The following is a 26188-nucleotide window of genomic DNA, read 5'->3' as shown; positions in this document are numbered from 1 at the left end:
TATTTTAGCTGATTTTTCATTCACGCCGGATTAAATGACTTTATATGAAAAAGAGCAATAAAATACTGAATTTATAGTATCGAGTTGCATAAAAGCGTGATATATATATATATATATATATATTTGTTTGGCAATCGCTCCATGACAATCACTGATCGCAAAACGTAAACAAAAAACTCAGCGTCAGTCACCGATGACCGTCATGGTGGTAAATGTGCATAATCAGAATCCGTGTTCAACGACGATAGAAGCGCGAGTTGAGGATTTATAACGGATCAACCGTCTTTTTACTTTGAAACTCATTTTGTTTCCCTGGAAAAACCTGGATTCCCCGGGATAGATACGGAGGGGGAGAAGCGTTAAGTTGAAGGCTCGTAATAAGGTATCCCACGTAACGGCGCCATGACGTTCGATCGGCGGCGAATCTCGGTCGCCGCGCAAAACGCCGAGAGCCCGTTCATTTTTGTTATGCCGCCTTACCGTCATGAATATGCATCGCGTGTCCGCGCGATACATCACGAGTACGCGGCCGCGTTTAGCGCACTGCCAACGACAGGCCCGCGCCCCCTTCCGCCCCGTCGCGACTCCTCGCCGTCCCCACTCCCTCCACCGCGATTAATATCGAAGCGTTACGGGGCGGCGCGGTTTTATCTCGCTCGACGACGAAAAACGCGATTAATCATTAGCGGGACGAGAGAGAGAGAGAGACGATCGGGAATCGGCGAGAGGCCCGATCGATGCGCTCGGGCGCGCGTTGGCGCGAGTGACGTTTCATTCATACGTGCCGAGCGCACGTGTCAACGCGCGCGAGCACATGGCCGGCGCGACAAAAGGGGGAGGGGAGGGGAGCGGAGCGGGGAAAGGAAAAGAGAAAACGGAGCACTTGCAGCGACGCTCGCGAACGCGGCTCGCTTGACTCGAGGGCTGAGAAAACGCGCGCGTTTCTCAATTTCGCGAATGCGTCGTGCCCTTTTCCCTTCTGTCGCGCGAAAGGCGCGCAACACGCATGCGACGCGAATGCACAGCTCGCGAGACATCTTCGAGGTCCTCGCCGTATGTTCGCGGTACTCCGGCGAACATCCGGTACGCGTCGCGAGGCGACATTCAAGAGCCGATCTTGTCGGTGGCGCGATCGTGCGATGAGAGATATACTCACGTTTGTCAACGTGAGGGCGAAGCGTCCGACTCGGCGGCGACCCGCGGACGAGGTTAGGGTACGGCTCGGTGCACGCGCGAAACACCGCGAAATTCCGCCTCGGAGCGAGCGGCTGCGTTAGCGCGGGCGTGCCGGCGGGTTCGTGACGGGCGCGACGAGTCGGTATCACCTTTATCGGAATTCGTAATCTCAGGACTGTCATGTCCAGTATATAATACGATATATATATCTCGACGCGCCGCACGCTCCGAGATACTCCTGACTCCAAGATGACCGCGAGCACTGACCCGGCGAATCTTTCACGTTGGCGACATCTATCGTGAGAAATAACTTGTATGTACGAAAATACGGATTTGAACTTTGAACCGTCGATACGTTATCACGGTTCAACCGGTCGATATATTATGTTTTCAAGAAAAATCCTACTCGGTTATGTTATTTATCTCCACCGAGATGTAGATTAACTTTAATTTCGATTTTATAGAAAAATGTCTCAGAATTTTTCATATTAATCAGAATTTCTAAAAAGATTTTAAAACTCAAAATGCTCCGAATTTTTCAGATTTTTTTGACAAATTGGAACTTTTATCAGAAAAACTCAGAATAAAATAAGAATAAAATATTTCAGAATTTTCCCACTAACATATCTTTGAAATCTAAATAAATATGAGAAAATCTGTGCAATTTACCAAAAATTTTCATACATCTGAATATTGAAATATTCCGAAAATTCTTTTCCAATTATTTCTGAAAATATTTAAAAAATGTTCTGAGAAATTATGAGAAATTTTTTCACCAGGGTTTAACTTACTTTTTATCTTATTCTAGTTCTAATTATCTCCGTTTCTATCAATGTAGATTAACTTCAATCTCGATTTAACTTATCTTCTATCTTTTTCTAACTCTTAGAACTGAAAAAGATGAAAAATAAGTTAAACCGAGATTAGAGTTAATCAACATTGGTAGAAATGAACATAAGAATTAGAAAAGCATAAGAAGTTAAACCAAGATTAAAGTTAATCTACATTGGTAGAAATGGACGTAAGAATTAGAAAAGGATAAGAAGTTAAACCGAGATTAAAGTTAATCTATAACAGAAATGAACATTAGTGGATTAGTGACAAATTTTCATGGAACTTCGCGGGCAAGACGCAAAATTATTCCTACGCAATAGGTTTTCTCTTAACTAGATTATATTTCTGTAGAAAAATATTCGAAAGCTTATATATATATATATAATATTCGTTTTTATAAATATACCAAAAAGCTTGCACTTTGTATCAAAAGGGTAATAACTCTAAGGATTTATGATAATGTGAACAGATAATGCGAAATTTATAATTCCATAGCTTCCTGTTTGGGAGCTGGCCCTTCTACCACAGCAACGTATCTATGGGTGAGAGCGGCGGTATCTTTCGGTCTTAACGTGATAGTCCCTTTATCATTGTTGGAAAATTTACATTCGCTTAAAGAGACATTTTTTAGAGACGCATTGTTCAATTCACTTCCCACCTCTACGCTCTCCGAACGAGTTACTTTCTCAGTTTCTACCACGACAGCTTGTCCCTTTTCAATGTACTCGAAGGAACATCTGCTCGCGGTAAAACGTGCATTGTCGTTGAGCTGGAAAAAAAAGACGTAATACATTTATTATAAATATTCTAAAGAGCAACGCAGCGAGACTAATGCAAAATAACTTTACCCGCACACCCTCGCAGCCTTCAAAGCTACAATCATTCATAACGACCTCGCCGGTACCATAAATAATGATAGCGGTCCCTAATCCTTGGAAACTCGTGTTCTCAAGTACTAACTTCGCTCCCGGCATAACAACCGCGCCCCATTTAGCGCTATTACTTGCAGTGACATTAGAGACACGTATTCTGCAACCAGTTACAATTACGGTACAGCCCTTTCTGACAATTATGCCTGCCTGAAGTGTTCCCAGGTCGATGCAGATATTCCTCAACAATATCTGTTGGATTATACAAAATAAATTACAAAATTAATGGCAGAAGTAGCAGAAACGTTAGAAAATTAATTACCGAGGCATACCTCATTGCCAGATAGATTGAACAGAGACGATGTCATATCTGGCTCAAGTGAAGGAGAAATTATAGTGTTCTCTGCGTTAGAAAGTCCCATAATTGAACCTCCTTCTTGCAACCCGTTGGAATTCTTAATCGAATAATTTCCTTCGCCCAACAAAATAGTATCGCCGGTCTCGAACATATCCATAACGTCGTCGAGATAGCCGCAGAGTCTGAAATACAAACAATTTAGAAACTATAATGATTATTTAACCCTCTCAAACATCCTTGCTTAATAGAATCGAAACGTACTTAATGGGCGTATCCTCAGGCAACATTGTTTGAATTTTACTGGAAAGTTCCTGCAGCTCTTTGACAACACCTCCCAGCCACACAAAATAGTACACGTTTTTTCTATTCTCGTTATCGCCGCGCTTTTTTCTTCTATTATATGACTGATTCTTTCCAAGCAATCCTCTCAACGAAGGATTCTCCAGCAGGTCCATCTCCGCTTTGATCTGCTGAAGCCGAAAGTGGAGCTTCATCAAGGTACACGTTTCCTGGGCCAGCTCTTCGGGAACGTCATCCTCCTGGAAGTCCTCAGGCAGCAAAGCCTCGTACGTGGAGATCTTCTTCTGTATCTCTTTACCCTCGCTGATCAACGATTTGATAATGTCGCAGGTCTCCTTGCTGACGACTCCGTTATTCATGTCGAAGAACAGTCTGATCCTACGCTCCAGGTGCTGCTCCACCCAATCAATGTTGTCATCCTCGTCCTCGTCCCACGGCATCCACAGGTAATTGTAGAAGAAACGCAGGCGATCGACGCAATGCGCCGTGCCCACTATGTCCAAGCTGTGGTTCGCCTGCTCGATGGTGGGGTAGAGCTCGATCAGCGGGACCTCGTGCTTCTCGGGCAGGTGTATGTCATCCTGGACGGCCGTGATCTTCACCAGGGCGTTCAACACGGGGAAGTCCATCCCCAGGACCTCCACCTTGACGATGGTCGGATAACGGATACCGTAATTCTCGCACGTGGCGCGCGATATCTTCCACAACGCCTGCCAGCCGACCGGCTCGATGACGAGCTCCACGTCGCAGACCCATTCCGTACGGATGTTCGAGGCGGGCACTATTTTCCCACGCGACGACAGGATGTTGGTGTACTCCTCCAATCTCTCGGCGAGGGTCTTGTCGTGGAAGGTGTACACGTTCGTGTACTCGCCCATTTTACATATTCTGTGCACGCACACACACACGCGCGCGCGCGCGCGCGATTGAGGCGAATTTCGTTCGGGCACGAGATTCTCCAACGCACGGGCGTTATGCGTTATGTTAGAAATATTTCATCAATCATCAACACGTTACGTTTCGAAAAATACACGTGCTCGGAAGCGACATCGAGGAGACGCCGTCGAAAACGTCGAGCAAAAGCAGGCTCGTCGATAACTTGATGGATAATCGCGGAGCGCCGAATGACAATTGATGAATAAGTGGTTATTAATCCTAATGATTATTTATTTAATAGCAAACAATTTTACTGAGAGCATTAATTTTATTTGAAGATTAGTGATAGGTTGCACCTACAGAGGGCGATCGTTACAGTCGATTACAGTTAAAAGTATGGGAGTTTCCGAGCCCTGGGAAGCAGGGTGGCAGTGTGGTCTTGTGGTAAAGCGCCAGACTCGTAATCCCGAGGAACCGGGTTCGAGTCCACCTGATCACAGGAATTTTTATATTCCAAACTGCACCCCCCGCACGAGTGGGGCTCGTGCGGAGAAACTGGGCTATTTTTCGGAGGAGACATTAAATTTGAAATTGGTCGTCAAGCTTTGGGGAGCTTGGGAGTTTTGGGTCAATAATACTGCTCTACTGAACTTTCTTTAATTTTATTAAAGGCTTCCTGCTCAGAGGTTCCCTGCTCTGGTCTCTATAAATCATAATAATATATTTATTATATAAATACACTATATGAATTAAATATTTAATTCATATTAAATTTAATTCATATTAAACGGTGCAAATGCGATGAGTCGTTGAGAGGAAACCGTCGGAGTCGGAGTCGGAGTGGGAGTCGGAGTCGGACACCGAGGTTGCCAGCGGCAGCGGCTTGCAGCCAACTAACTAATATGAATTAAATATTTAATTCATATTAGTTAGTTGGCTGCAAGCCGCTGCCGCTGGCAACCTCGGTGTCCGACTCCGACTCCGACTCCGACTCCGACTCCGACGGTTTCCTCTCAACGACTCATCGCATTTGCACCGTTTGGTGCAAGGTTCTTTGTTTTTTTTGCACCCACATTTCTTGTTTTTTTTATCGTGACATGCCACAATGACACAACGGCAGTAGTCGCGCTCCATTTTGCCTACCCTGCATAAAATGTCGGATTGAAAAGAATTAAAAAGTATTGATATTTTGAATACTTCTGAATTCATTTCAAATATTCCTCTCATTCTATCGCATTCAATAGAATTCTATCGAATGCTAACTCTCTCATTAAAAAGAATTCACTTGGCTCAAAACATCCCTCGCATTCAATCGCAATAGATAACATTTAAACGAATGCGAACCCTCGCTCGCATTGAAAAAGATTCACTTCTTTTGCTAATTGTTTTTGGATTCAGAGGTATACAAGATTTTCACGTTCTATTCCCAGTATCGCACTGAAAAGTATTGACCCGTGATCCAATCCGAGATTGTTGCAAAGCAGAATTCATGACAAAATCTCGTGAATGCGAAACAATATTTTTGAATAAGACGTTTTATGCAGGGAAGGTAAATATACGTAACTATTACAAAAATTTATCAACTCGCAAGACATGATAATTTGGTCTTGATAGTATTAAAATAGTTAGGGTTGTGTGGGGTGATGTGCAACGTTTCCGATTCCTGGTCTGCATGTCGACATTTGACAAAACCGCATACTGCCATCTATTTGTGTCAATAGTACCTTGTTTTAGATAAATAACTCGCGAGATGGCACGCACCCTGTTTTGCTGTACGAAAAGCGAGTTAAATTTCTGGAGCTCAATGTAATTTTCGCTTCTCACATTTATAGTGATTTCGTGAATTGGTTTTAGTCATCTTATAGGTAAATATTTTTATATTGTTAGTTTTTCAAGTACTTTCGATAATCCAAAGCGATTTTGTGATTTTCTTACGTTGTATTGGTGTCACGCCAGTCCGCGCAAAATAACGTGTTTGGGGTTATGTGCAACACTTTTTGTGGGGTGATGTGCAACACTCATTTTTCGCTAGTTTATCGCTATTTTACGAATAAAAAAATTTAAATTTAAATTTTTATTTTTTTTTTATTTTTTTTTATTTTTTTTTTTTAACAATTCAATTTACTGTAACACTTGCGACATTCCTTATCATTTGAAATGTGTCGACATGCAAGGTCGCAACTATTTTACTTGTGACAACTGCGATTTTTCAGATGATAAAAAATAAAGTTTTTTGAATTTTTCCTTTCATTATTCGATTAATTTGTATTTAAGAAGCCCAAATTTAACATTTAAGTCGATTGATGTCGATATTCATGCATTTTTTACCTTAATTTTACCTGTGTTGCACATCACCCCAAGAAAATTGGAAAATGCTAAAACAGACGTTTTTGAAAACTCGAAAAATTTTTAGGAAAAATTTAACATTTTGAAAATCTAATCGCGCAGAATTGTAGTATGTTCCTTCCTCTACATTATACAGCCATGATATATTCAAGAATTTGATTTTTGGATGTTTTTCGAGCAACGCGTGAACGTGTTGCACATCACCCCACACAACCCTACACATTTCTCATATTGGATATATTAGAGTTTCTATTTCACTCAATATAGATATAATTTTACAAACGGACTGCTGCAGAATGGGGCAAACTCAAGAGAGACATCGAAGGGAACGGATCGTCACAAAGCACTGATAATATAGAACATTCGATTAAGAGGATTAAACGTGAATAATAAAGGAGATCTAAATGACATATTAATAGAATATTATTTTTTAATTTTAATAAATGACAGCACAATGTACAGTATAATTAATAAATAACGAAACTTTGCATTTACGAGACTTGTGTCCCGGCGCTTTTTATCCATGATAAATAATATTCCAGCTTCTTCAAGCACAGAAGTATACTCTTTCTCGACAGGCTTGGGTCGTCGCTATGTCTCTGCGAAAATCTCTTTGTGAATTCTTGATTGTTCCTCTTGCAGGTTAAAATTTCTTTCTTCGCTGCTGCTAGCAATCGGTGGAGCTCGGAGAGAGCCGCGGACGTATAAACGGTTTTCATTTCGGGCCCTGGTCCTTGCAAAATGGAAGCGCCAGCTTCTCTTAACGCCGCTAAAGTTTGTTCATCTTGTGGCAACCAATCAACCTAAGTACATATTTAATAATAATATATTATAATGTATACACATTTATGTTAATGTATAGGTGTACAAGCTACTAACGCTTTTTATGTTTTCCATAACGGATTCAATTGCCGAGTCCGCATCTTTGAAGACCTTATTATCCCTCATATTTTCGCAGATAGTCAGAAAAACACGGGCAGCCTCCTCGGCACAGTTCAAATAATCTCCAATGTAGTAAAGAGCAATATATGCGTAAGCGTATATCACATTTGTCACGTTAAAGTGTACGCAAGGGGATGCTTTCTAAACACAAATAATAACGTTTAATTGTAGTAACTATTTTATTAATTGTTATTTTGAGTATATGAACTTATTACCAACCTGCACATCGTTAAATAACGGTACGTCTATCAAGGCGGGATATTTTAAATCGCTATAGGCATCCTTAATGTCCTCTTCAACAGGCTGAATTAATTTTCTTTCCACACGGCAAGTCCACCACGGTACCCACTTGGGCAGCAACTTTTCCGCCTCTCCATTTTTTATCAGCGCCTCAAATTCTTGCCTCTCTGCTTCGGATAAGGCTGACCAGAGCTCATTCGGATCTTCGAAATTGACATTCTGCAATCTGGTTTCCAAGTCAAGAAGCTGAAAGATATACATTCGTAAGAACGAGGATTGATCAAGTCACAAATTTGAAAATTTCTAACACGTCTGTCCTTAATTACCTCTTGCTCGTCGTCTGAATCCAACGGATAATCCTCGCCGCTGGTGCTCCCCTCGTCCGAATTATCTTCTAAGATGTCATCCCCCAGGGCCGCCTCGTGTTCCCTCTTAAGGATCTCCATCATGTTTTGCCTAGCAGCCGGATCGTTCTTCCGAGACTTGAACTCCTCCTCGACCCACTGCCTGTAGAAGCTCTCGGAGCAATCCATGTGCGCGTCCGACTTGTAACACTCGACCCTGCAATAGCCTAGGCCACATCGCGGACAGGTATACCGACGCCCGCGCTTCTTGCACCTGTTATGAGAAGAAAAACGGTTACACGCCGACACAATATTGGATTAGAGCGACCAGTCGCAACACTCGAGCTCCACGAGATCTCAGCTTGTTGTAATTTTGCAGTTTTGTACAGATGCTTCTTGCATATTACATCACAATTAAACCTTCGATGTAAAACGTTGTACTAACAATTCACAGATTTTAGCGGCCGAACTTGTACCCGGAGACTCCGTCATTTCGAATCTCTCTACGAAACGCTGTCATTCATACGAACACTGCTGTTGTTAGTGTTGTTTCGATCAATCGCACCTCGCAGTCGCACCTGAAGAATGCGCGGGATGCGCCGGCGCGATAACGTAGAAAAAACAGACCCTGCCGGACAAGAAGCTACCTGTTTTACCGACGGCGCTCTACTTTATCGACCGCGGCTGGGAAACGCGGTTTCTCGGTGTTCCGGAAGATGTCGTCTTGTGTACTGTTCTTGATTTCAACGGGCAAGCGAACTTTTGGTGCCCTTTTCGAGCCCTTCATCAGCTTTATCTCTTTAACTCCTCCTCTACTCGCCGACAACCAATTATACGTCTCGTATTAGGAAAGTTACGTACTGCCGCTGCGTCAAGAGGCGGACCTCTCGAAACGTTCAATCGCTCGGGCGCTAAACTTGGAATTTCGATAGAGAGTAAACACGGCGCGTTCGATCCGCTTTATCGCGCGCGAGAAGGGAGAAAGATAATCGTAATCGTTGCGCGGGCGCCCGCGAGAATAACGAGCGCATTATACTCTCGCGCGATTCCTCCGCTCTTCTTCCCCCTTTCGCCCTTATCGCACGGCACTCGACGTACACGTACGTATTGTACATACACACATACACGCGCGCGATAAGAGCGCGTCGACGCGTTGCCGCATCGCGCTATCGGCATCGGCTATCGCGTTGTATCGCCCATCGCCCCACCGCCGGCACCTCGTGTGCGCCTCTCGGATGACTCGGATTGATGCGCGGGGCGAAAACAAGCGGGGTAACCGGGGTAACCGAGTACCAGGCGGCGCGGACCGGACTGGAGTGCGTCATTATCAGTCATTATTCCGAGCAGCGTCGAGCGAGCCGGCGTTACACGTCTTCCGGAGAGTGTCAGGTTTCCCGAGGATTTTCTCAGAGTCGAACAGTCCCTCGCCGAACTGTATCCTTTTCCGTCTCCACAACCGCGACGCCTCCGAATACACCTGCCTGCGTATATTGCACGTACCAGATATCATCTTCGCCACGTGAGTTTGTCGTCGTGCGTCGACGGTGTGCCTGTCGGAAGTACCTGGCTGATACCTGACTCCACCACCTGGCCCGAAGGTCCCCTCGACCTGTCCCGTCCGTTAACGGGAGCAACCAGGAGCTCGGTCCTCTCGCGTGGGAACCGGGACGCAGCTCGACGCTCGTGATAATTAGCGCTGGTGATAATTATAACAGACGCTAGGTGCGCGTGCCACATCGCCGACCAGGGGAATCCGGAGGATCGCCAACTCGCCCGTCGTTTTCTCGCTCTTTCTCTCGGTCCCTGAAGCGCCCGGCCAGTCGTTTCAGTCCGTTTACCGTGCGTCCGACGACGAGATTTCGACATGGGCGCCGAAGACAAGGTATTTTAGGTATTTAACGTATTTGATTTTTGTTTGCCTATTTAGGCGTGTTCATTTTACCTGAACTTCTTGCACAGTTCATCTTTCCTCTTAAAAAAAAAAAGACGTGATACGCCGAAATATTATTAGGCTACTAAGATCGAAGCTCGGACCGTAAATTGCTTTTATTCTAATTTGATTTGTCTCTTTTTCTCTCCAATACGAAAAGAAAAAGGGCGAGAACCGTGCAAGAAGTTCCAAAACGAACAGGTCCTATCGCCGCATCTCGGGAGTTTTTTTCCATCGCGCGAAACGGAGTTTTTCCCGTCGCAGGTTATCACGTAATACGTGCGCCTAATGGGGACTTAATCGCGTCGCTTTAATCGCTTCGCTTTAATCGCTTCCCGGAAAAAAATCTCACGCTTCTCCGACCTTGACGTCTCTTTTCCGTCGCATTTTTTTTTTTTTTTTCATTCCGCTCCGATTTCCCCGCAGCTAATTGTAAGACTTGCGCGTTTGGAACTGACGTTGTTTTCAAACTCCCTTTCAGACACCCTTTTCCGCACGATTTCCCCGAAGCTTGTAGAAAAATAAAACACGTGTTTGTTTGTTGGAAACTTGGGACCGACGCTATTTTTCGACCCTTTAAGACGTCGCACTTTTATTCCACTCGATTTCCTGGAGGCTTAAAAAAAATACTGTTTATTAATAAAATATGTGTTTACTCGTTGGAATCATTACTGCTGTTTTTTTAATCCTCTCGCTGCGCTTTCCCCGTCCCTTTTCCTTCTTTCCCCTCCTCGCATCTCCTTTCTCGACGACGTCGGCGTATATCTGATTTCATAGGTGCAGAGGAATTCACGAAGAAAGAATCACATTCGCTTCCAATTCTCGCCTCTCATTTCTCTACCTTTCGACCCACGGATTCTGATGAAATTTAGCTGTCCTAGCTGGCAGAAGCTTCTGAAGGACATTTGAAAAATGCTTTAAAAAACGTCTTAAGGACATTTGAAAAATTATGTCGTCTTTTAAACGTCTTTGTGATGTCTTTAAGACGTCTTTTAGGACTGTCCGCTAGCTGGGATACGCTAATTTGCATGCAAATATGTCACACGGATTTGAGGAGGCTTATATGAATCTTGCACTCCCACGGAATGTCGCCGCTTATCAATTTTCGCTTATCTATCGTCCGATAGTCACAATATCCTCTTGAAACTCTCTCGCATCCAATCGCCGGAATAGCGTGTACATAGCGTTTTTTGTTTTAAGCCTTGAAAACAGGCGCCGAGATGGGACATCGAAGGTCATGAAAGCAGTGTCTGTGAGACCTCACGTCCATTCATAGACCTTGCGAACTTCCTGAACTGCGCACAAAACTGCAGACTATTTGTTTATCTAGAGACAGATTAATGTGCGCAGTATATATTAATGCGTTATCGCTTTAACGCGGTATGCCAAATCAAAGTTGCATGTTGACGATGTACGATTAAGAATATGTTCCATAATACACATATGCATTTTTCTATTGTTTATGTAACATGATATTGGCTGCGTTCGCTTTGGACGCTTTCGTGCTGAAAGCGTCACTCCATCTTTTTTCAACATGTACCGAGCAATAAAGATGGACTGACGCTTTCAGCGCGAAAGCGCCCAAAGCGAACGCAGTCATTATAGGGAAATGATCAAGTACGCATATGTGAGTTATGGAACACATCTTAAGTATGGTGATCGCGTATAGAAATGTGCGCTGCTCTAGCGATCCAAAGATCCGAGAGTTTAAATCCGACCGAAACTGTCGGGTTTTTATTTTTTTTTCGATCGCCACACATTTCTGGTGATGGTAAACTCACCGAGAAGACCTCTCTGCATTCGGAGAGGAAGTTGCTTTCGTTATTTTAAAAGGAAAAAAATTCTATGCTATTTTTTTAACCCGATCGTTCTATCCGCGCCGAACTGAAACATGCGATTGCGTAAGAATTCGAGACAGACGGAAATACCGGGCGGAAATGCACGGGTTCTGTTCAATTTATTCGTTCGTAAAAATAGATATTTGCAGGGGAGAGAGAGAGAGAGAGAAGTGGATCCCAAAACGTTTTCCATTTGCAGCGTTTGTCGGAAAAAAATGTCGATTTGTTAAAGGAAAATCGAGTCTGTTTATAATGGAATTCTTTTTCTGCTCGTTAACAAAACAACGCAACCGGAAGGTATATTGATGAAAATCACTAACAATAAGACTCAAAAGATATAGATCTCAAAAAAAGGACACTGAAAATGTAAAAAAGAAAAAGCGTCGAGTATATTTTTCATTTTAAATAACGTTTCTACAAAAGCTTGTTAATATTTTCCTATTTCAAATCAGTCGATCAGATCCTCGAGACATAAAAAATGCAGATAAAAGAAAAGTAGATAAGAAAACGCGGCTCGCCAGGAGCGTGACACCCGGGTATACCCAGGTGCTGCGTTCGCAGAAAGAAAGGAAAAGAAAAATCATATGAAACGCCGCGGTCGCATAGCGCAGCAGAAAAACAACTGCTCGTTTTAACATTCTGAAACGTCGTGCGAACGTCTGGAATTTACACGCTTTATTACTCGTATCGTATTTTTTAAGTCTTGATGATCTAATCCGCGGCTCGTTATTTATCGGTTGCGCAAATCTTTCCTTTTCGCAAGCCAAAAGGAATTCGGCTGCGGAGGATCGATCGCGCTTTCCAGGCTCTGCGTTATTCTTTTTCAATTCAAGACTCGTATACAGAAAAAAAGAATATTCTTGATTCGTAATTAAATATCTTTTTCTTCTCAACGTGGAAATCTTGAAATGAGATTACATCGCTAGAATACTCATATAAGATTTTGATTTCACCCTTCTTTCTTTTCTGCGCGATGAAAGTGCGAGGGCTCCTTCCCACACGCGATGAACGGAACATTTGTTACGAAAAGTGCTTGTCACGTTCGAATCGAAAATGCGGTCAAGGAGTGCTCGACAGTATAAATACAAATTGTCATTACAATCGAGATTGTCACACTGACACTCTATTGCTTCTTCAGGGAAGTTCAGGGAAGTTCGGAGAATTATCGAGAAAACGAAATAGCTCGTTCTAGCAACCTAGGCTGACAATGAGTCACCAGGGCGATTTTGTAGAACCGCGTAATCAAGAAAGAAATTCAATCAATCGCTTCTACCTTGTCACAGCAGTCCAGGCTGACAATGAGTCATCAGGGCGATTTTGTAGAGCTGCGTAATCAAGAAAGAAATTCGATCAATCGCTTCTTCAGGGAGATTCTTCAAAAAAATCATAAAGAAAATAAAATACCTCATTCTAGCAGCCTGGGATGAGTCATGAAATTTTGTAGAACTGCGTAAACAAGGAAAAAAAATTCAATCAATCGCTCGTCTAATACAAACGTCATATTTTAATAGCAGACTGTATAATGATCCTTCCAACGATCCGTGCAAACTCGTTCAAAGAAGTCTTGGGTGCTTAGCCCTTAGCCAAAGGGCTTGGGCCCTCAGGTTGTTTCAACCTGTTGATAAACTAATTAATAGTTAAAGTATATGTCTATCTTTGTCTAATTCGAAGGAAAAACAAAGACATATATATGACTTAATTATTAGTTAGTTTACCAAGTGCAGATTCCACTTGTTTTGTAATTTCGACTAATTATGCCTTTTCTGATTCTGCGTGCTGGAAAATGCAGCCGACAAGTACGCAGAGAGGAATTATTTTCATCTCCCTTTTTTTACATCTAAAAATAAAAGCCTCTCAGAGCTCGATGGCTGTAATGTTCACAATCGTATAGGGACGTTACAGGGTTGAAAAAGGGTTCAACATGTTAATCGCGAGGGATGATTCGCAAGGGGAATTCTTTAATTTTCCGAGAGATTCCTATTCTTAGTTTCGAATTCGCTGTCCACCAGGAAGCGGCTACGAACACGCATGGCTGGAAATTCAAGATTGCGGCCCGTGAAAAGCGCGCATTGAGATCCACTGACAGTGACGTCATGACGCATCAGACGCATGCGTTTGCAGCGTTCGTAGTATGCGCTTTGACCTGTCGACAGCGGATGTGGGATGATCTCGATCGGGCGCAATCGAGCGATCGCGTCTTTTGGCATGATATTCGCACGTTATCTGATGCCCGATTTATAATTAGATTCCGCGAATCCGATCACCTGATCGCATGCCTCGCTGAGACAAACAAACGGACAAACAGTCTCGGGTTGCACGTCTCGGTCCCTTGGTTACCCTTGTCGCATACCTCCATCGTCAAGTAACTGTTCAGATGATTTGTCAGTAGCCGGTGAGAGAAAATTGTGTATGCTCTAGCTCTAAGAAACGAGTGATTTCTTTTGTGCGCCGAGTGTTCCAGAGATGCAATTAAACGTCTTTCTCTTTGTCGCAGATGTCGGAGAAGAATCCGGAGATGAGGGAAACTGCCGCGAGGATCTGTCGGGATTACTTGCACGGCGTGTGGAAACATATCACGGCGGAGAACATTATTCTTAGACGCATCAGGTTCGTGAGATTTCTCTACAGAGAAGGTATACACGAGCGACGCAAGGTCGGATAAGTGACGAAGCATGTTCGATTACTTTCAGCGGCGGTCTGAGTAACTGGCTGTACAACGTCCAGCTTCCCGAGGGAACGGTCCCGGTCAGGGGGGAGCCTCGTCAGGTTTTGTTACGTCTATACGGACAGCTGCACGGAGAGCGTGCCTTAGAGGGACTCATCACGGAATCCGTCATCTTCACCTTACTGTCCGAGAGGAGACTCGGCCCCAAGCTGCACGGAGTGTTTCCTGGCGGCCGTATAGAGGAGTACATCCCGGCCCGACCGTTGCTCACGAATGAACTGGCGGAACCGACCCTGAGTCTGCTGATCGCGGAGAAGATGGGGCAGATACACACGATGCAGATACCAATTAGCAAAGAGCCCACGTGGATATGGGACACGATGAATAACTGGCTCAACACGGCGACAGACATCCTCGAGAACAGCGAGGACATTGACAGCCGGCAGCTGGAGAACGTCAGTGCGATCAAATGCATAAATTTGGAGCACGAGATCGATTGGCTCAGGTAAATAAGTGGTATTTGGAGTTTTACAAAAAAGACATCCTCTAACTGTCGATCATTACATATAACTAGAGTTAACTTTTGAATTATTTGCCATTTATCGTTAACTACATATGTAAGCATGACTAGCAGTAGAAGCATCTTAAAGAATGAAAATGAGATATCTTTTTCAAATTATAATCGTATAATTTGTTTAAAAAATAGTTGCAATTATTACCTTTTCTTTTACGCGCATACCTTATTTTTGTATTTTCAAAGCGTTTTGTGTATCAAAATATACCAACATTATTTCCCACCGAGATATGTAAGAGACTTAGACTTTCCAATCTCTGTTTTAGGACAATTGTAATGCAACAAAAGCACCCAGTTACGTTCTGCCACAATGACATGCAAGAGGGAAATATACTCCTCCTGCAAAATATGCGAAAGCCCAAGTTAGTACTTATTGACTTCGAATATTGTTCCTACAACTATCGAGGATTCGATATCGCCAATCATTTCGCCGAATGGCTGTACGACTACACAGCACCGGAATATCCTTTCTTTCACGAACGTCCCGGCGGTGGTGCGACGAAGGAGCAAAAGGTAAGCATGAATTAAAGAAGGGCTTGGGAGATGAAGTAATCCGGGTAAGATATCTGTTCAATATGCTTCATCCAGTGTTATCATATCATGAGTTCTTTCGTAAGCGGATTAAATCATTGATAGTATAATATTCCTAATTAAAAAATATAGGTATAGCATAATGGGCATGTCATGAAATCGATAAGGGAAAGTTGTAGCAAAGGAAAAATTTGTAAACTTTGATAGCAATTGATTTCTTTCTTGTAATTAGGTAAGAAATTTTTTTTTCGTTTTTATTTTTACGATTACAATATGATATTTATCCCAAATTCACATCTAATTCGGAGATGCAAGTGAAAAATTTGAAAATAATGCGCGCATTTCATGTAAATCGTAAAAACGCGTAATATACGAATTGTTTCGATCAAAATTTTACAATATTCGGCAATGAGGCAGCTTTCGGTTGCTAAAAAATTATGGTATTCGGTACTGTACCAGGGCACTGAGGGCACAGTAGGCAGGGTGTCGGCTTGGCGTGTGCTGCGTGTGTATATATTAGTTTCACAGGACCGCAATCCGTCAAGACAAGGCTGATGCCTGCAAACAGAGAAAAAATTGGCCGGCAATGTGAAACTGTCTGTGGTGTGATGGATCCCGACTTGTGGGTGCTCTACATTTGTGGGAACCAGGGTGCCACCGGTACCACCATCTTGGCAGCACCAATCCGCTCATCTACGATTCTAGAGTACCTGGTCACTCTCCTCACTAGTCAATTCATAGCCTGCGTACCCTTTGCGAAACGTATCTTTTCGGGTGCTTATTAAAAGTGCATTACCTTCCATTGGAGCACTTTAATTGACACGTATTCCGTATGCATAATTAATATGTGCTGAATTCATACCTGAGTTTGCAAACGGTTTTTCAAACAATCCAGGCTACTGACGATAATTTGTCACGAATATATTAACGGGAATCTTTAAATAAATAAGGGATACTTATCTTCTGACAGTAATGGATAGGCGTGAATAATTCATATCAATCATTCTTTTTCTTACATCGATATCTACAAAAATATATATTTTTGATGTATACTTTATATTGTTATGTAATGCACCCTAAATTATTCCTTTTTCAAATGCCTGATATTTATATCTTATTTGTTAGAAAATCAAGCTCTGTGTATGTCTAATTTGTTCATATTACTGTACAACGTTTTTAATGCGTTGTAAAAGCCATTTCAAAATAGTTACTACATAGTTTCATATATCATTGAGTATTTTTTTATGTACGAATATGAATTTATTAAGAGATTATTTAATGAAGCTATTAAAAAAGATTATATATATTTCATTATTAAATCAATTAAAACAAGAGTGTAGGGTAACCCTCTACGCCTCCTCTTTAATATACAGTTTTTTTTTTTTACAAAATGGTTTTTCTCTCAACAGCTCAACTTCATAAGAGCCTACCTGAAAACATTGGGGAAAGAAGGATCTCTTGAGGAGGAACGCATCATGACGGAAGTGAGGATATTTTCACTAGCTAGTCACTTATTCTGGGGTCTCTGGAGCGTCGTAAACGCGAAACTTTCACAAATACCGTTTGGCTATTGGGTATGTATTTTGGCTCTTGTATTCGTGTTCTCGCTCTTTGACTATGTTCCGTTGGATTCGTTTAAATATATGGACATTGTTATATGTTTCAGGATTACGCTGCCTCCAGATTGAAAAATTACATGTATCTGAAAGAGAAATTTCTTACCTCTGGACCACCAGTTTTGGATGGCAGCCTGAAGAGAAAGTCTATGGATATAGACTGAAAGAACAAGATTGAATAAGGGAAGATGCATTTGCAAATTTATATAATATTTTGCTACATAGGTAGATAGCTTTGTTTAGCCCATCGATTCTAACCGATGGTATTAATGAGCTCTGACAAGCGGCGAATAACTCTTAACAGAGGGAGCACGCTAAAGTCATTATTTCATACATCGCGAAATAATGTAGCCCGCTACTTTTTAATTGCATTGTTTGCATACGATACACAATGTAAGCAAGAAGAGCAAGAGTCGAGACTAAGTGGAAAGTCAATCATGTGATATAGAATAAGCATGTACTTAAACGTATGGATCTTCGTTTAGTACTTGTAACTGCGTTCATTTAATTGATTTTTTATTAGAACTGAGAGAGCGGAGTACTAAAGTGTACTTAATGTTTTTTATTCGAAAGACTTAAACAAATGATGGAATATTAGAACTTCGTTCTTTTTTAACAAGAGATTGAAGTTGAAAAAGAGCTGGGTGTGCAGAATCATGTGCTCAAATTGTGGAAAAGTCCGTAATGTCTGACGATATTGTATATTTAATCTTTTTAGCCTTTATATATTTGTTATAAGATTATATTTCAAATTGTTGCCAATCATATTAAGTCAAATTCGTGCTTGGTTGTCTACATGTAATACGTATAAATTGTAAATAGAATTAACAATATTTGCTTTAGTAGGCTATTTTTACTCAAAGTTGTATAATTCATGTACTGTATTTAAGTATAAGTACTTAGTATTATACGAAAGAGGATAGCATTTAATATTCATCACTGATATAGATACCAACGCACCAACTAGAAAAATGTATTTTCACGAATTTCCAAATAAAACATTTACTTCTTGTTTCTGTTTTGTATTTTTATAACTTCTTATAAAAAATTACAATACCATCTTCGTTTTTAATTCAAAGAAGAAAAGAAGCGCAGAGGATTTTGTCTATAAGTGTACAATGTAGAGAATGTAAAGAAGTAATCATTCATATTTATTGGTGACATGTTAAGAAACTGATTTTATAATTATGAATACGCGAACCAAACATTCTGCTGACACAACAAACGAGTAAATCGAAAGTGGCCTATACTCTCAGAGAGTGAGGATTTCAGTGGCCCTCGACTCCAAGAGTTTCTCCATCGAGCTAACATCCTTGCACCATCCATCGAGGCGCTGTACCATCCCGGCGATCTGGCTGCGATCTAGGACGCGCGGTTGAACCCAGGTCATATTGACAGTACCCGCCACTTGATCTATAGCACCTCGTACGAGTCCCTGGGCGAGAGCTTTCATCACCAGCAATTCCACTTCGCCGAGAGGTAGACGTGTCTCCTGAGAGATCTCCGTGAATGTCAGTTGTCTAGAATGGAAAACGTCGTACGTCATTGACAAATAAACCATTCAATTTTGAAATAATGCATGTTCATAACTGAATTGTACGTGGCCACGTATGGTCCTATTAATACGGCACCACATTAATCAGCCGCGCGCTTTCTCGCGAGTGCTCGGCCGCGCTGACTAAGTTTATCAAATCGCGTTAAACAAATCTAGGCAAAGTACTCATTTACTAATCGACTCGTGAGAGGATTCTCACGAGTCGATTTAGTATATACTAGTAAAGTCACCATCCAATTCATTGTCGTGAACAGTATTTTTGAGGAGAAGACATATAACCTTACACTTCACGCCGCATTCAACAACAGTCAAATAGTATACATACCGATTGTTGGCTTGCCGCTTGAAAGTCATTTCCATTAGACAGAGCAACGAGATCTTCTGTCTCAATTTTAATTCCTGCGCCGCTAAATCGGCCACTTTGCTCCATTGCGGCTTCAGTCTCTCTAACGCGACGATATCGCCAGCGTTAAAGGCTTGCAACAGATCGACGAGCCAGTTGTTCGGCGTGCCCTTTAACGACTCCAAGACTGGATGTGCTAGTAATTCTCCGAGATTGTAGACGCCTTCGCCTAAAAGCGCCGCAAGACCGAGAAAGAAGGCATGCTGTTCTTGCTCTTGTCTGCTCAAGCTACTCAATTCGATGCAACCTAGATATCTTAATAATAAAACAAAAGATTACATTAGTTGTAAAATATATAAAAATTTATCAACATTGTGTAATCTTGTTAACAAGCTTATACGCGTTATATTTAAACGTACCTTAATGCTGTACGATAATATTCGGCGTGTTTACCCTGTAATCTGTACAGCCGGCTGGCGAGAAGATAAAAACGTCCATGAACCGTTGTAATGCCGTCGGCGTTATCCAACATAGCTTCTACTTCCTCTATGATCTTCTTCGCTTGCTCCTGATTGTTCAGTTTATCCAGCAGAATCTGTCCTTTGAGAACCTTACAAAGGGCGATAGCCTCATTGTTGCTCTGGACCTTTGGCTCTGTCTTCTCCAGGAATTTAATCGCCTCTTGCTTATCCTGGAACTGCTGTATCACGTGCGCCAGTATCTCCACCAATGACAATGGGTTTATTCTTCATGAAAACAAAATAAATAAATGAGATAAACAAAGAGCTCATACATAAATTAATGTAAATATAAATGGGAATGTACCGAATACCGTATAAGGCCTTAACTATTTAAATTTAAAATACAGCCTAATCGGTAGCGCTCACTTGTTCTCGAAAGTCGACAGGAAGTTGACGTAGAGCTGCACGAGATTATCCCCCTGCTGGAGCACCGGATTCTTCACAAACGTCTCCAGCTTCAGTGTCAGCTGATGCCAAAGCCTGCAAGTCACCGAGACCGAGGAGGTTTGTCATTGCTGCTTCCTTATCCCGCGGTATCCCATCGCGCAAATTATCGCATTATCATACTACCGTTTGCTGTACAGCTCCTCGAGCTGCGCCCACTCCGCGGCGAGCTCCTTGTCGGCAACATTTTGCTTTTGGCTAAGAAAAGTGTTAACATCCTTCACCGCTACGGTCGCCGCCATGCTTGACGATTACAACGCTATTTATAACGAGAGATGGCACTCGGCTCGGCAGTAGTCGGCAGTCGGCACTCGGCTCCTTCAGCTGCGCTGTACTACACCTAATTACACTTTTTGCACTCCGTATTGCGTCACGCCAGTCGCAGTCGTCCAATACGAAAATTCGTACACAGAAATAGTATGCAATAGTATGTGCTCACCACGTGTTCCAACATTTCTTTTATCTTTCATGATTTTTTCATTCTATACGGAAAAAATCAAAACTGCCTTGCTGATAAACAGTAAGTAGTATGAAAATCGATAGAAATTAGTTTTGCTGATTAATTTTTTGATTCAGTTCCGAGTTAAATTTCCGGTAGATAATTAATTCTTTTTATTCACTGTGTGATCTTTTGTGTAACTTATTGTTAGATCGCTATAAACCTATATCAAACAATATGAGATAAAAGATACATTAAGGCCCAGTTCAACAGTGGCCAGTTAGCTTAACTAGTAGTTAACTTTCACTCTTCGTCTCTTTCTAACCTTTGAGGTTAGAAAGAGACAGAGAGACAGAGAGTGAAAGTTAACTACTAGTTAAGCTAACTGGCCACTGTTGAACTGGGCCTAAAAGCGTAAGCGTAAGTGTAGCGAACGTAAGCAATTTAAATTTTGCAATTTTTTTTCTTTGGTGCACGTGAACGTGTGTATGCCGTATGTTCTTCTACCGTGTGAAACACAGTACCACGTGGTGGAACATGTTATAACGTGTATCGGAAAATGAGATGAAAGATACTTTGAGTAAGATAAAATATACATTTCGGAAAATCTTAAACCCATTGTACAATAACTGTAATGGCTCGTCTACAATAGCCCCAAGAGTATGCATAAGACGTAAGCAGTAAGCTATTGACTAATGGGATTTTTACAATTCAAGAATAATCGACTGTGGTTGGTCAATAGCTTACTGCTTACGTCTTGCTACATACTCTTACGACTATTGTAGACGGTCCTTAAGAGTATGCGGTAAGACGTAAGCAGTAAAAGTTGACCAACTGCAATCGATTATTCTTGGATTGTAAAAATCTTATTAGTCAATGGCTTACTACTGCTTACGCGTCTTACATTTACTCTTACGGCTATTGTAGAATGGAACTTTATAGTCATTTAGAAACTAAGCGTAAGTCTGGCGAATGTGAGCAATATAAATAGTGTAATTTTTTTGTTCTTTCTTTTGTGCTCGTGCACGTGTGTGCCACGTGGTAGTAGAAGAACACAGAGCTCCCGATATTTCAGATTTATAAAAGAACATTTTTCTACATTAACAAAATTAAAAAATAATGTTATTTTCTTTAAAATAATTAATTATTAATAATGATATTCAACACACACATGCAGACTATGTAATAATGTCAGTACTTAGCAATGCGAATGGAAGCAAGATAAACTTATTGTTAGATTATACATATAATCTTAACGCTATAATTATAAATATATATGATATTATAATGCATTTTAGCATATGCTAAAAAAGAAAGGATTATTATTCTTCATATTTTTTGTCTTCTTTTAGAGAGACAATATGACAAGCCACAATAAATCTTCATATTGCGAGAGTTGTAGTCGACATCCTTATGTCGGCAGAATATCCGTAGGAGAAGAGGATAGTGTTGACTTCATCTATCAATTTGTGAAGAAAAGATTTGTTGCCGTGGACCACAGGAGTCTTAGCATATTCCATACTGCCCCTGACATAATTGGGCCACCCAAATTTCAAAATTACGGACAACTATTTCATTTACCATCAATTCCTTTTTCTAATTTCAATGTACGTGTATTTTCTGGTACTACCTATCTCTGTTATAGTCCTGTACAAAGTAATCGCTATATATTATATGTTACAAGATTTTCTACTATTTGACAATTTTGATTTTCTAATATAGAGGATAAAGGATGGTACTATTTCAATATCTTCGTGGCAAAAATTCATTAGAAACATTGATGAGCTCGTGAGACGAGATTATAGCATGACGAGCGAAAAAAGATATATTGGTATGTAATATTTAAATCGATAAATAAGATATTGTTAAGGAAGATACGCTTTTGCTGAGAAGAGAGTAAATATAATAATATTTTCTATTTAAAGATATCGAGTTTCATGAAGCTGTATATCCAATCAGAGTCTGTATTTACGAAATATGTAATCCTGGAAGCGTAATTCAAATTTCGGCTCAAGATTCCAATAATCACTGGATTCAGTTGTGGGATGAATCGTCTCAGAATCTTGAACTCCCGGAATCAAGATTATTTTCTCCACCGTTGTCGCATCCGTGTAACTTTAAAACCAAAATGCTCAAACTAGTATTTAAGGACAGTTCACCGTTCTCTTACACAAAGCTAGATGCTGTGATGCTCATCGGTACATCAGAATTGATCCTATCTAGAAATCCTAACGAGAGTTTAACTAATCTGTTCAAAGAAATTAACTGCATGTACTCTCCATACCATGACGATGTTCATAATTTAACAACAGATTCAGAACGTGCACACTTAGATATAGTTTATCTGCAACAGAATTTTTCCAAATACTGTGTTATTTGTAAAAGGTATTATCATCGACATTAAATAATATTTGAATCCATTTTTTTGTTAATAATAAAAATTAATTTAAAAATTAATTTGTTTCGATAATATTTGCAGCGACATAAGAAGGGTTTCTTATAAGAATAATTTGAAGCACAAAGAGGTATCTCAGGAGATAATCCCTGGTTATGAGCAACCTCTTGATCAGAGATGTCCGCGTCGTATTTTATTGAAAAGTAATTCGAATTGTGCCAACAGTATGAAACTCTCATTGGATGAATCCAAGGAGCTATCACGTTGCTGTTTATCTGCGCTTCCTGTAAAGTATTCTAAGAAGTCTCTATTTCTCATCACAATATTTATTACAATGACATTTCGTACTTTGAGCATTAAATTATTTATTTTGTATTATATTAATGATATTTTATCTTTACAGAATGAAATACTACTAAAAATATTTAAATACTTAGATGTGGTAACATTATGCCGCATGAATGAAGTAAATAATAGCCGCTTTGATATTTTAACACGGGATCCTCTACTCTATACACGTTTGAACATGCGATGGATTGAATCTGACAAAAAATATATGTGCAAATTATTTTGTTACTTTACACCTAGATGTAAATATTTGCAACAATTAGATCTTACAGGATGCAACTTTGTTGTTAATGATTTCGTAAACTTTCTTGTTAATTGCGGCAGGCGTTTAACGCATTTAAGATTAAGTAACTTGCCGTTAAATGGCATCGACTTAAGTCTTATTCTACTTAAAACTTCAGAGACATGCAAAAATTTGAAAGGTATATGCATATAGTATATGTATATAATTGTCAAGATTATTTGTAAATTGTATAACAATTTGTAATACAAATTTTTTTTAGAATTGGATCTAAGTTGTTCTTACAAAATAGACGACAAAGGACTTTCGTATCTCGAGGGGCTAAATAATTTGGAACATTTAAACCTTTCTTATATTGATATAAGAAGCGAACGTCTTTGTAAAATACTGCAAAATAATCAACGGATGCGTCAGTTACATAGCGACTTAATAAACGATGCAGTTCTAATAGAGTTGGGAAATTCGTGTCGTGACTTGGATAGTCTATTAGATTCATCACTGCACGCACGTGATTTTACATCTCAGGGTATTAATGCTTTCGCTAACTGTAAGAATTTACAAAAAGTGAAACTTAGTCTGTAAGTGTGTGTTACATTTTCTTTTAAAACATACATTATTGTATTCTTTATTGAAATTTGTTTGCTTCTTTTGCGAGCATCTTGAAAAAGTTACATGAATTTTCCCTTTGCAATTAAAGTACTGTATTAATTATATAATTTTTGTTACAGATTCGATTATTCACTTACTGATGATAGCTTATTTAAATTACTTTCCTCTTATCAAAACTTGCAAGAAGTTCATTTGTTCAGTGCTGTCCTCACTGATCACCGGTTGGAATTACTAGCGCAGTGCAAAAACTTAAAGACGTTACATCTTTATGAGGCGGAACTTGATATACCTGATAATTGTTCCGTTATTTTGAAACAATGTTCTAAACTGCAGGAGTTTTATTTCATATTTTGTGATGATCATATAAATCAACTGGTTAATGAATTGGTTAATCAATGGAAGGAAAGATATCCGCACGTGTCCGTCTATATATTAAGATAAGATAAAGGTACCAATACCCAAACACTTCAAAGTAGGTAAATGTACCAATACCTGGACACGTGTCTGGATACCTTTAAAAAAATATAAATTTATGGAAATAAACGTTTGGATATTATAACTGAAGTTTTAAACTACAAGAAAAAATACTTTTATCTTTGATTTTAATTCGCGTTATACTTATAAATAATAAAGGTGTCCAGATATAGGTACATGTCCGGGTATTGGTACCTTTACCTTAATTGAAATAGTTTTTGTTTAATAGTTTAGGACAAATCAATTTATTTTTTATATGTTTACTTTTTATATTTTTTTACTTACACTTGGTAAAAATTATCTGATAAATTGGGTTTAAAATAAGTTCATGTTTAATAAAAACGAAATATTCACATTTATTTATAGTTTTGTTATTTTCAAACCGTTTTATCTTTCTTTTCTTTTTCATAATTTGAATTTTTTGGGCGATGGTGTCATTTCTTTGTTTGAAATATATGTTCAGCGAAATACTAGAAAAACTACATTAATAACATAGTTAGTAAATTCTTGATATTTTTTATGTTTCTTTTGTTTACTTTCCGTAAAGTTCGTTGTAAAAATTTATTTTTATACTGTTCTGAAATAAACTCATGAAAGCTACTATAAATATTGGCAGAATTTATCCGCTGTTTCCCCTTGAAAATTACACTATAATCTTTATATATTTAATTTTAGAATTTATCGTTTCTCCATAAAATAAAAAATATGTACACTTTTAGAATAAAATAAAGAATAAAATAGCTCGAAGTATTCGAACCTTCCCACTATATCATATTTCTGCTTCCACGCGAGATGAGATGTCACATGGGTTTACAACTTTCCACGCGTGGAAAGTTCACGCATGTACTTTGCAAGGCGCACTATGTGTCCAATTGTTGGAAAAGATTTTTACCAAGAGAGCCGCAAAAAATATCAAAATTCGGAAAAGGCCCTATTCTGAATAATTACCTACAATTTATTTCCATTTTCCTAAAAAGCGTTCAAACAAATGCTATATTTACCTAGGAAAATAGCATTTGAACACAAATAAACGGGCGAAAGCCATTTGACCAGACAGATAGCATTTGCCTAGTCAAAAGCTATTTTCCTAAAATAACCATTTGCCAACGACATATAATATATATATATATATATATATATATATATATAGATCTGAGAGAAAGTGGACATATATATATATATATATATATATATATGTCCACTTTCTCAGAGGGCAGATCAGGACAGGCGTCTCCCGAAGCGGGATGGCCGCTCTCAGGTTTCTCTCTGCTTCTATTGGACGTCAGATATTTATACAAAAAGCAATATTTGTACATAATTTTATATCGGATGGGAAATATATACACAATGTATAAAATTAGGTAAACGTCAAGCCGTTTA

The 26188-nt window shown here is 40.0% G+C and overlaps 6 protein-coding genes and 1 long non-coding RNA gene across 11 annotated transcripts in view; 3 read left to right on the top strand and 4 right to left on the bottom strand.

Annotated features, from left to right (window-relative positions):
* The window catches only part of LOC139787011 (pseudouridylate synthase RPUSD2), a 115730-nt gene extending 114303 nt beyond the window's left edge, over positions 1 to 1427 (bottom strand). Inside the window, exon 1 of one of the 2 annotated variants that reach the window (XM_071726105.1) lies at positions 1157 to 1427. In XM_071726105.1, coding sequence (XP_071582206.1) covers positions 1157 to 1358 — 202 coding nt within the window. In that variant the 5' untranslated portion in view covers positions 1359 to 1427. Of the gene's footprint in view, positions 1 to 480; positions 525 to 1156 lie in introns of those variants that run through there. The other variant, XM_071726110.1, reaches the window with a different exon arrangement.
* Positions 1428 to 2331: 904 nt separating this feature from the next.
* Nesd (nessun dorma) lies at positions 2332 to 4667 on the bottom strand. Its single transcript, XM_071726098.1, has 4 exons — positions 3499 to 4667; positions 3212 to 3419; positions 2859 to 3131; positions 2332 to 2779 (listed from the first exon to the last, which is right to left on the bottom strand). Exons 1-4 carry the CDS (start codon positions 4413 to 4415, stop codon positions 2492 to 2494), a joined length of 1686 nt encoding a protein of 561 aa, XP_071582199.1. The 5' UTR covers positions 4416 to 4667; the 3' UTR covers positions 2332 to 2491.
* Positions 4668 to 5424: 757 nt separating this feature from the next.
* Positions 5425 to 7253, top strand: LOC139786998 (uncharacterized). Its single transcript, XR_011722501.1, has 2 exons — positions 5425 to 6278; positions 7027 to 7253. It is a non-coding gene; the product is annotated as an uncharacterized lncRNA (long non-coding RNA).
* Positions 7172 to 8886, bottom strand: LOC139786984 (zinc finger HIT domain-containing protein 2-like). 2 transcript variants are annotated; one of them, XM_071726081.1, is made up of 5 exons: positions 8731 to 8886; positions 8268 to 8559; positions 7921 to 8187; positions 7639 to 7842; positions 7172 to 7562 (listed from the first exon to the last, which is right to left on the bottom strand). In XM_071726081.1, the coding sequence occupies exons 1-5, from the start codon at positions 8775 to 8777 to the stop codon at positions 7251 to 7253; spliced, it is 1122 nt and encodes a 373-aa protein (XP_071582182.1). In that variant the 5' UTR covers positions 8778 to 8886; the 3' UTR covers positions 7172 to 7250. The 2 variants fall into 2 exon arrangements, with proteins under 2 accessions (XP_071582182.1, XP_071582184.1); XM_071726083.1 differs by lacking the exon at positions 8731 to 8886 and adding an exon at positions 8693 to 8709.
* A 625-nt stretch (positions 8887 to 9511) lies between these two features.
* On the top strand, positions 9512 to 18453 carry LOC139786962 (choline/ethanolamine kinase). Of its 3 annotated transcripts, none has more exons than XM_071726066.1 (6): positions 9512 to 10176; positions 14548 to 14660; positions 14744 to 15223; positions 15559 to 15805; positions 17233 to 17397; positions 17490 to 18453. In XM_071726066.1, the coding sequence occupies exons 2-6, from the start codon at positions 14548 to 14550 to the stop codon at positions 17601 to 17603; spliced, it is 1119 nt and encodes a 372-aa protein (XP_071582167.1). In that variant the 5' UTR covers positions 9512 to 10176; the 3' UTR covers positions 17604 to 18453. The 3 variants fall into 3 exon arrangements, with proteins under 3 accessions (XP_071582167.1, XP_071582163.1, XP_071582175.1); XM_071726062.1 differs by having other exon boundaries at positions 9513 to 10167; XM_071726074.1 differs by lacking the exon at positions 9512 to 10176 and adding an exon at positions 14186 to 14445.
* Positions 18454 to 18569: 116 nt separating this feature from the next.
* Positions 18570 to 20583, bottom strand: Rpn9 (regulatory particle non-ATPase 9). Its single transcript, XM_071726054.1, has 5 exons — positions 20429 to 20583; positions 20225 to 20338; positions 19757 to 20083; positions 19320 to 19652; positions 18570 to 18959 (listed from the first exon to the last, which is right to left on the bottom strand). The coding sequence occupies exons 1-5, from the start codon at positions 20542 to 20544 to the stop codon at positions 18692 to 18694; spliced, it is 1158 nt and encodes a 385-aa protein (XP_071582155.1). The 5' UTR covers positions 20545 to 20583; the 3' UTR covers positions 18570 to 18691.
* A 1113-nt stretch (positions 20584 to 21696) lies between these two features.
* LOC139786946 (F-box/LRR-repeat protein 4-like) lies at positions 21697 to 25555 on the top strand. Its single transcript, XM_071726044.1, has 8 exons — positions 21697 to 21715; positions 22094 to 22348; positions 22464 to 22572; positions 22667 to 23126; positions 23221 to 23422; positions 23540 to 23906; positions 23988 to 24303; positions 24454 to 25555. The coding sequence occupies exons 2-8, from the start codon at positions 22103 to 22105 to the stop codon at positions 24773 to 24775; spliced, it is 2022 nt and encodes a 673-aa protein (XP_071582145.1). The 5' UTR covers positions 21697 to 21715; positions 22094 to 22102; the 3' UTR covers positions 24776 to 25555.
* The last annotated feature ends 633 nt before the right edge of the window (positions 25556 to 26188 follow it).

Source organism: Temnothorax nylanderi, unplaced genomic scaffold (genome assembly GCF_030848795.1).
Source record: "Temnothorax nylanderi isolate EJ_2023f unplaced genomic scaffold, tnyl_v1.0 TNYL_tig0009_pilon, whole genome shotgun sequence".
NCBI lineage: Eukaryota > Metazoa > Arthropoda > Insecta > Hymenoptera > Formicidae > Temnothorax > Temnothorax nylanderi.
The sequence above is the reverse complement of the archived record's forward strand: the minus strand, read 5'-3'. Positions and strand labels throughout refer to the sequence as shown.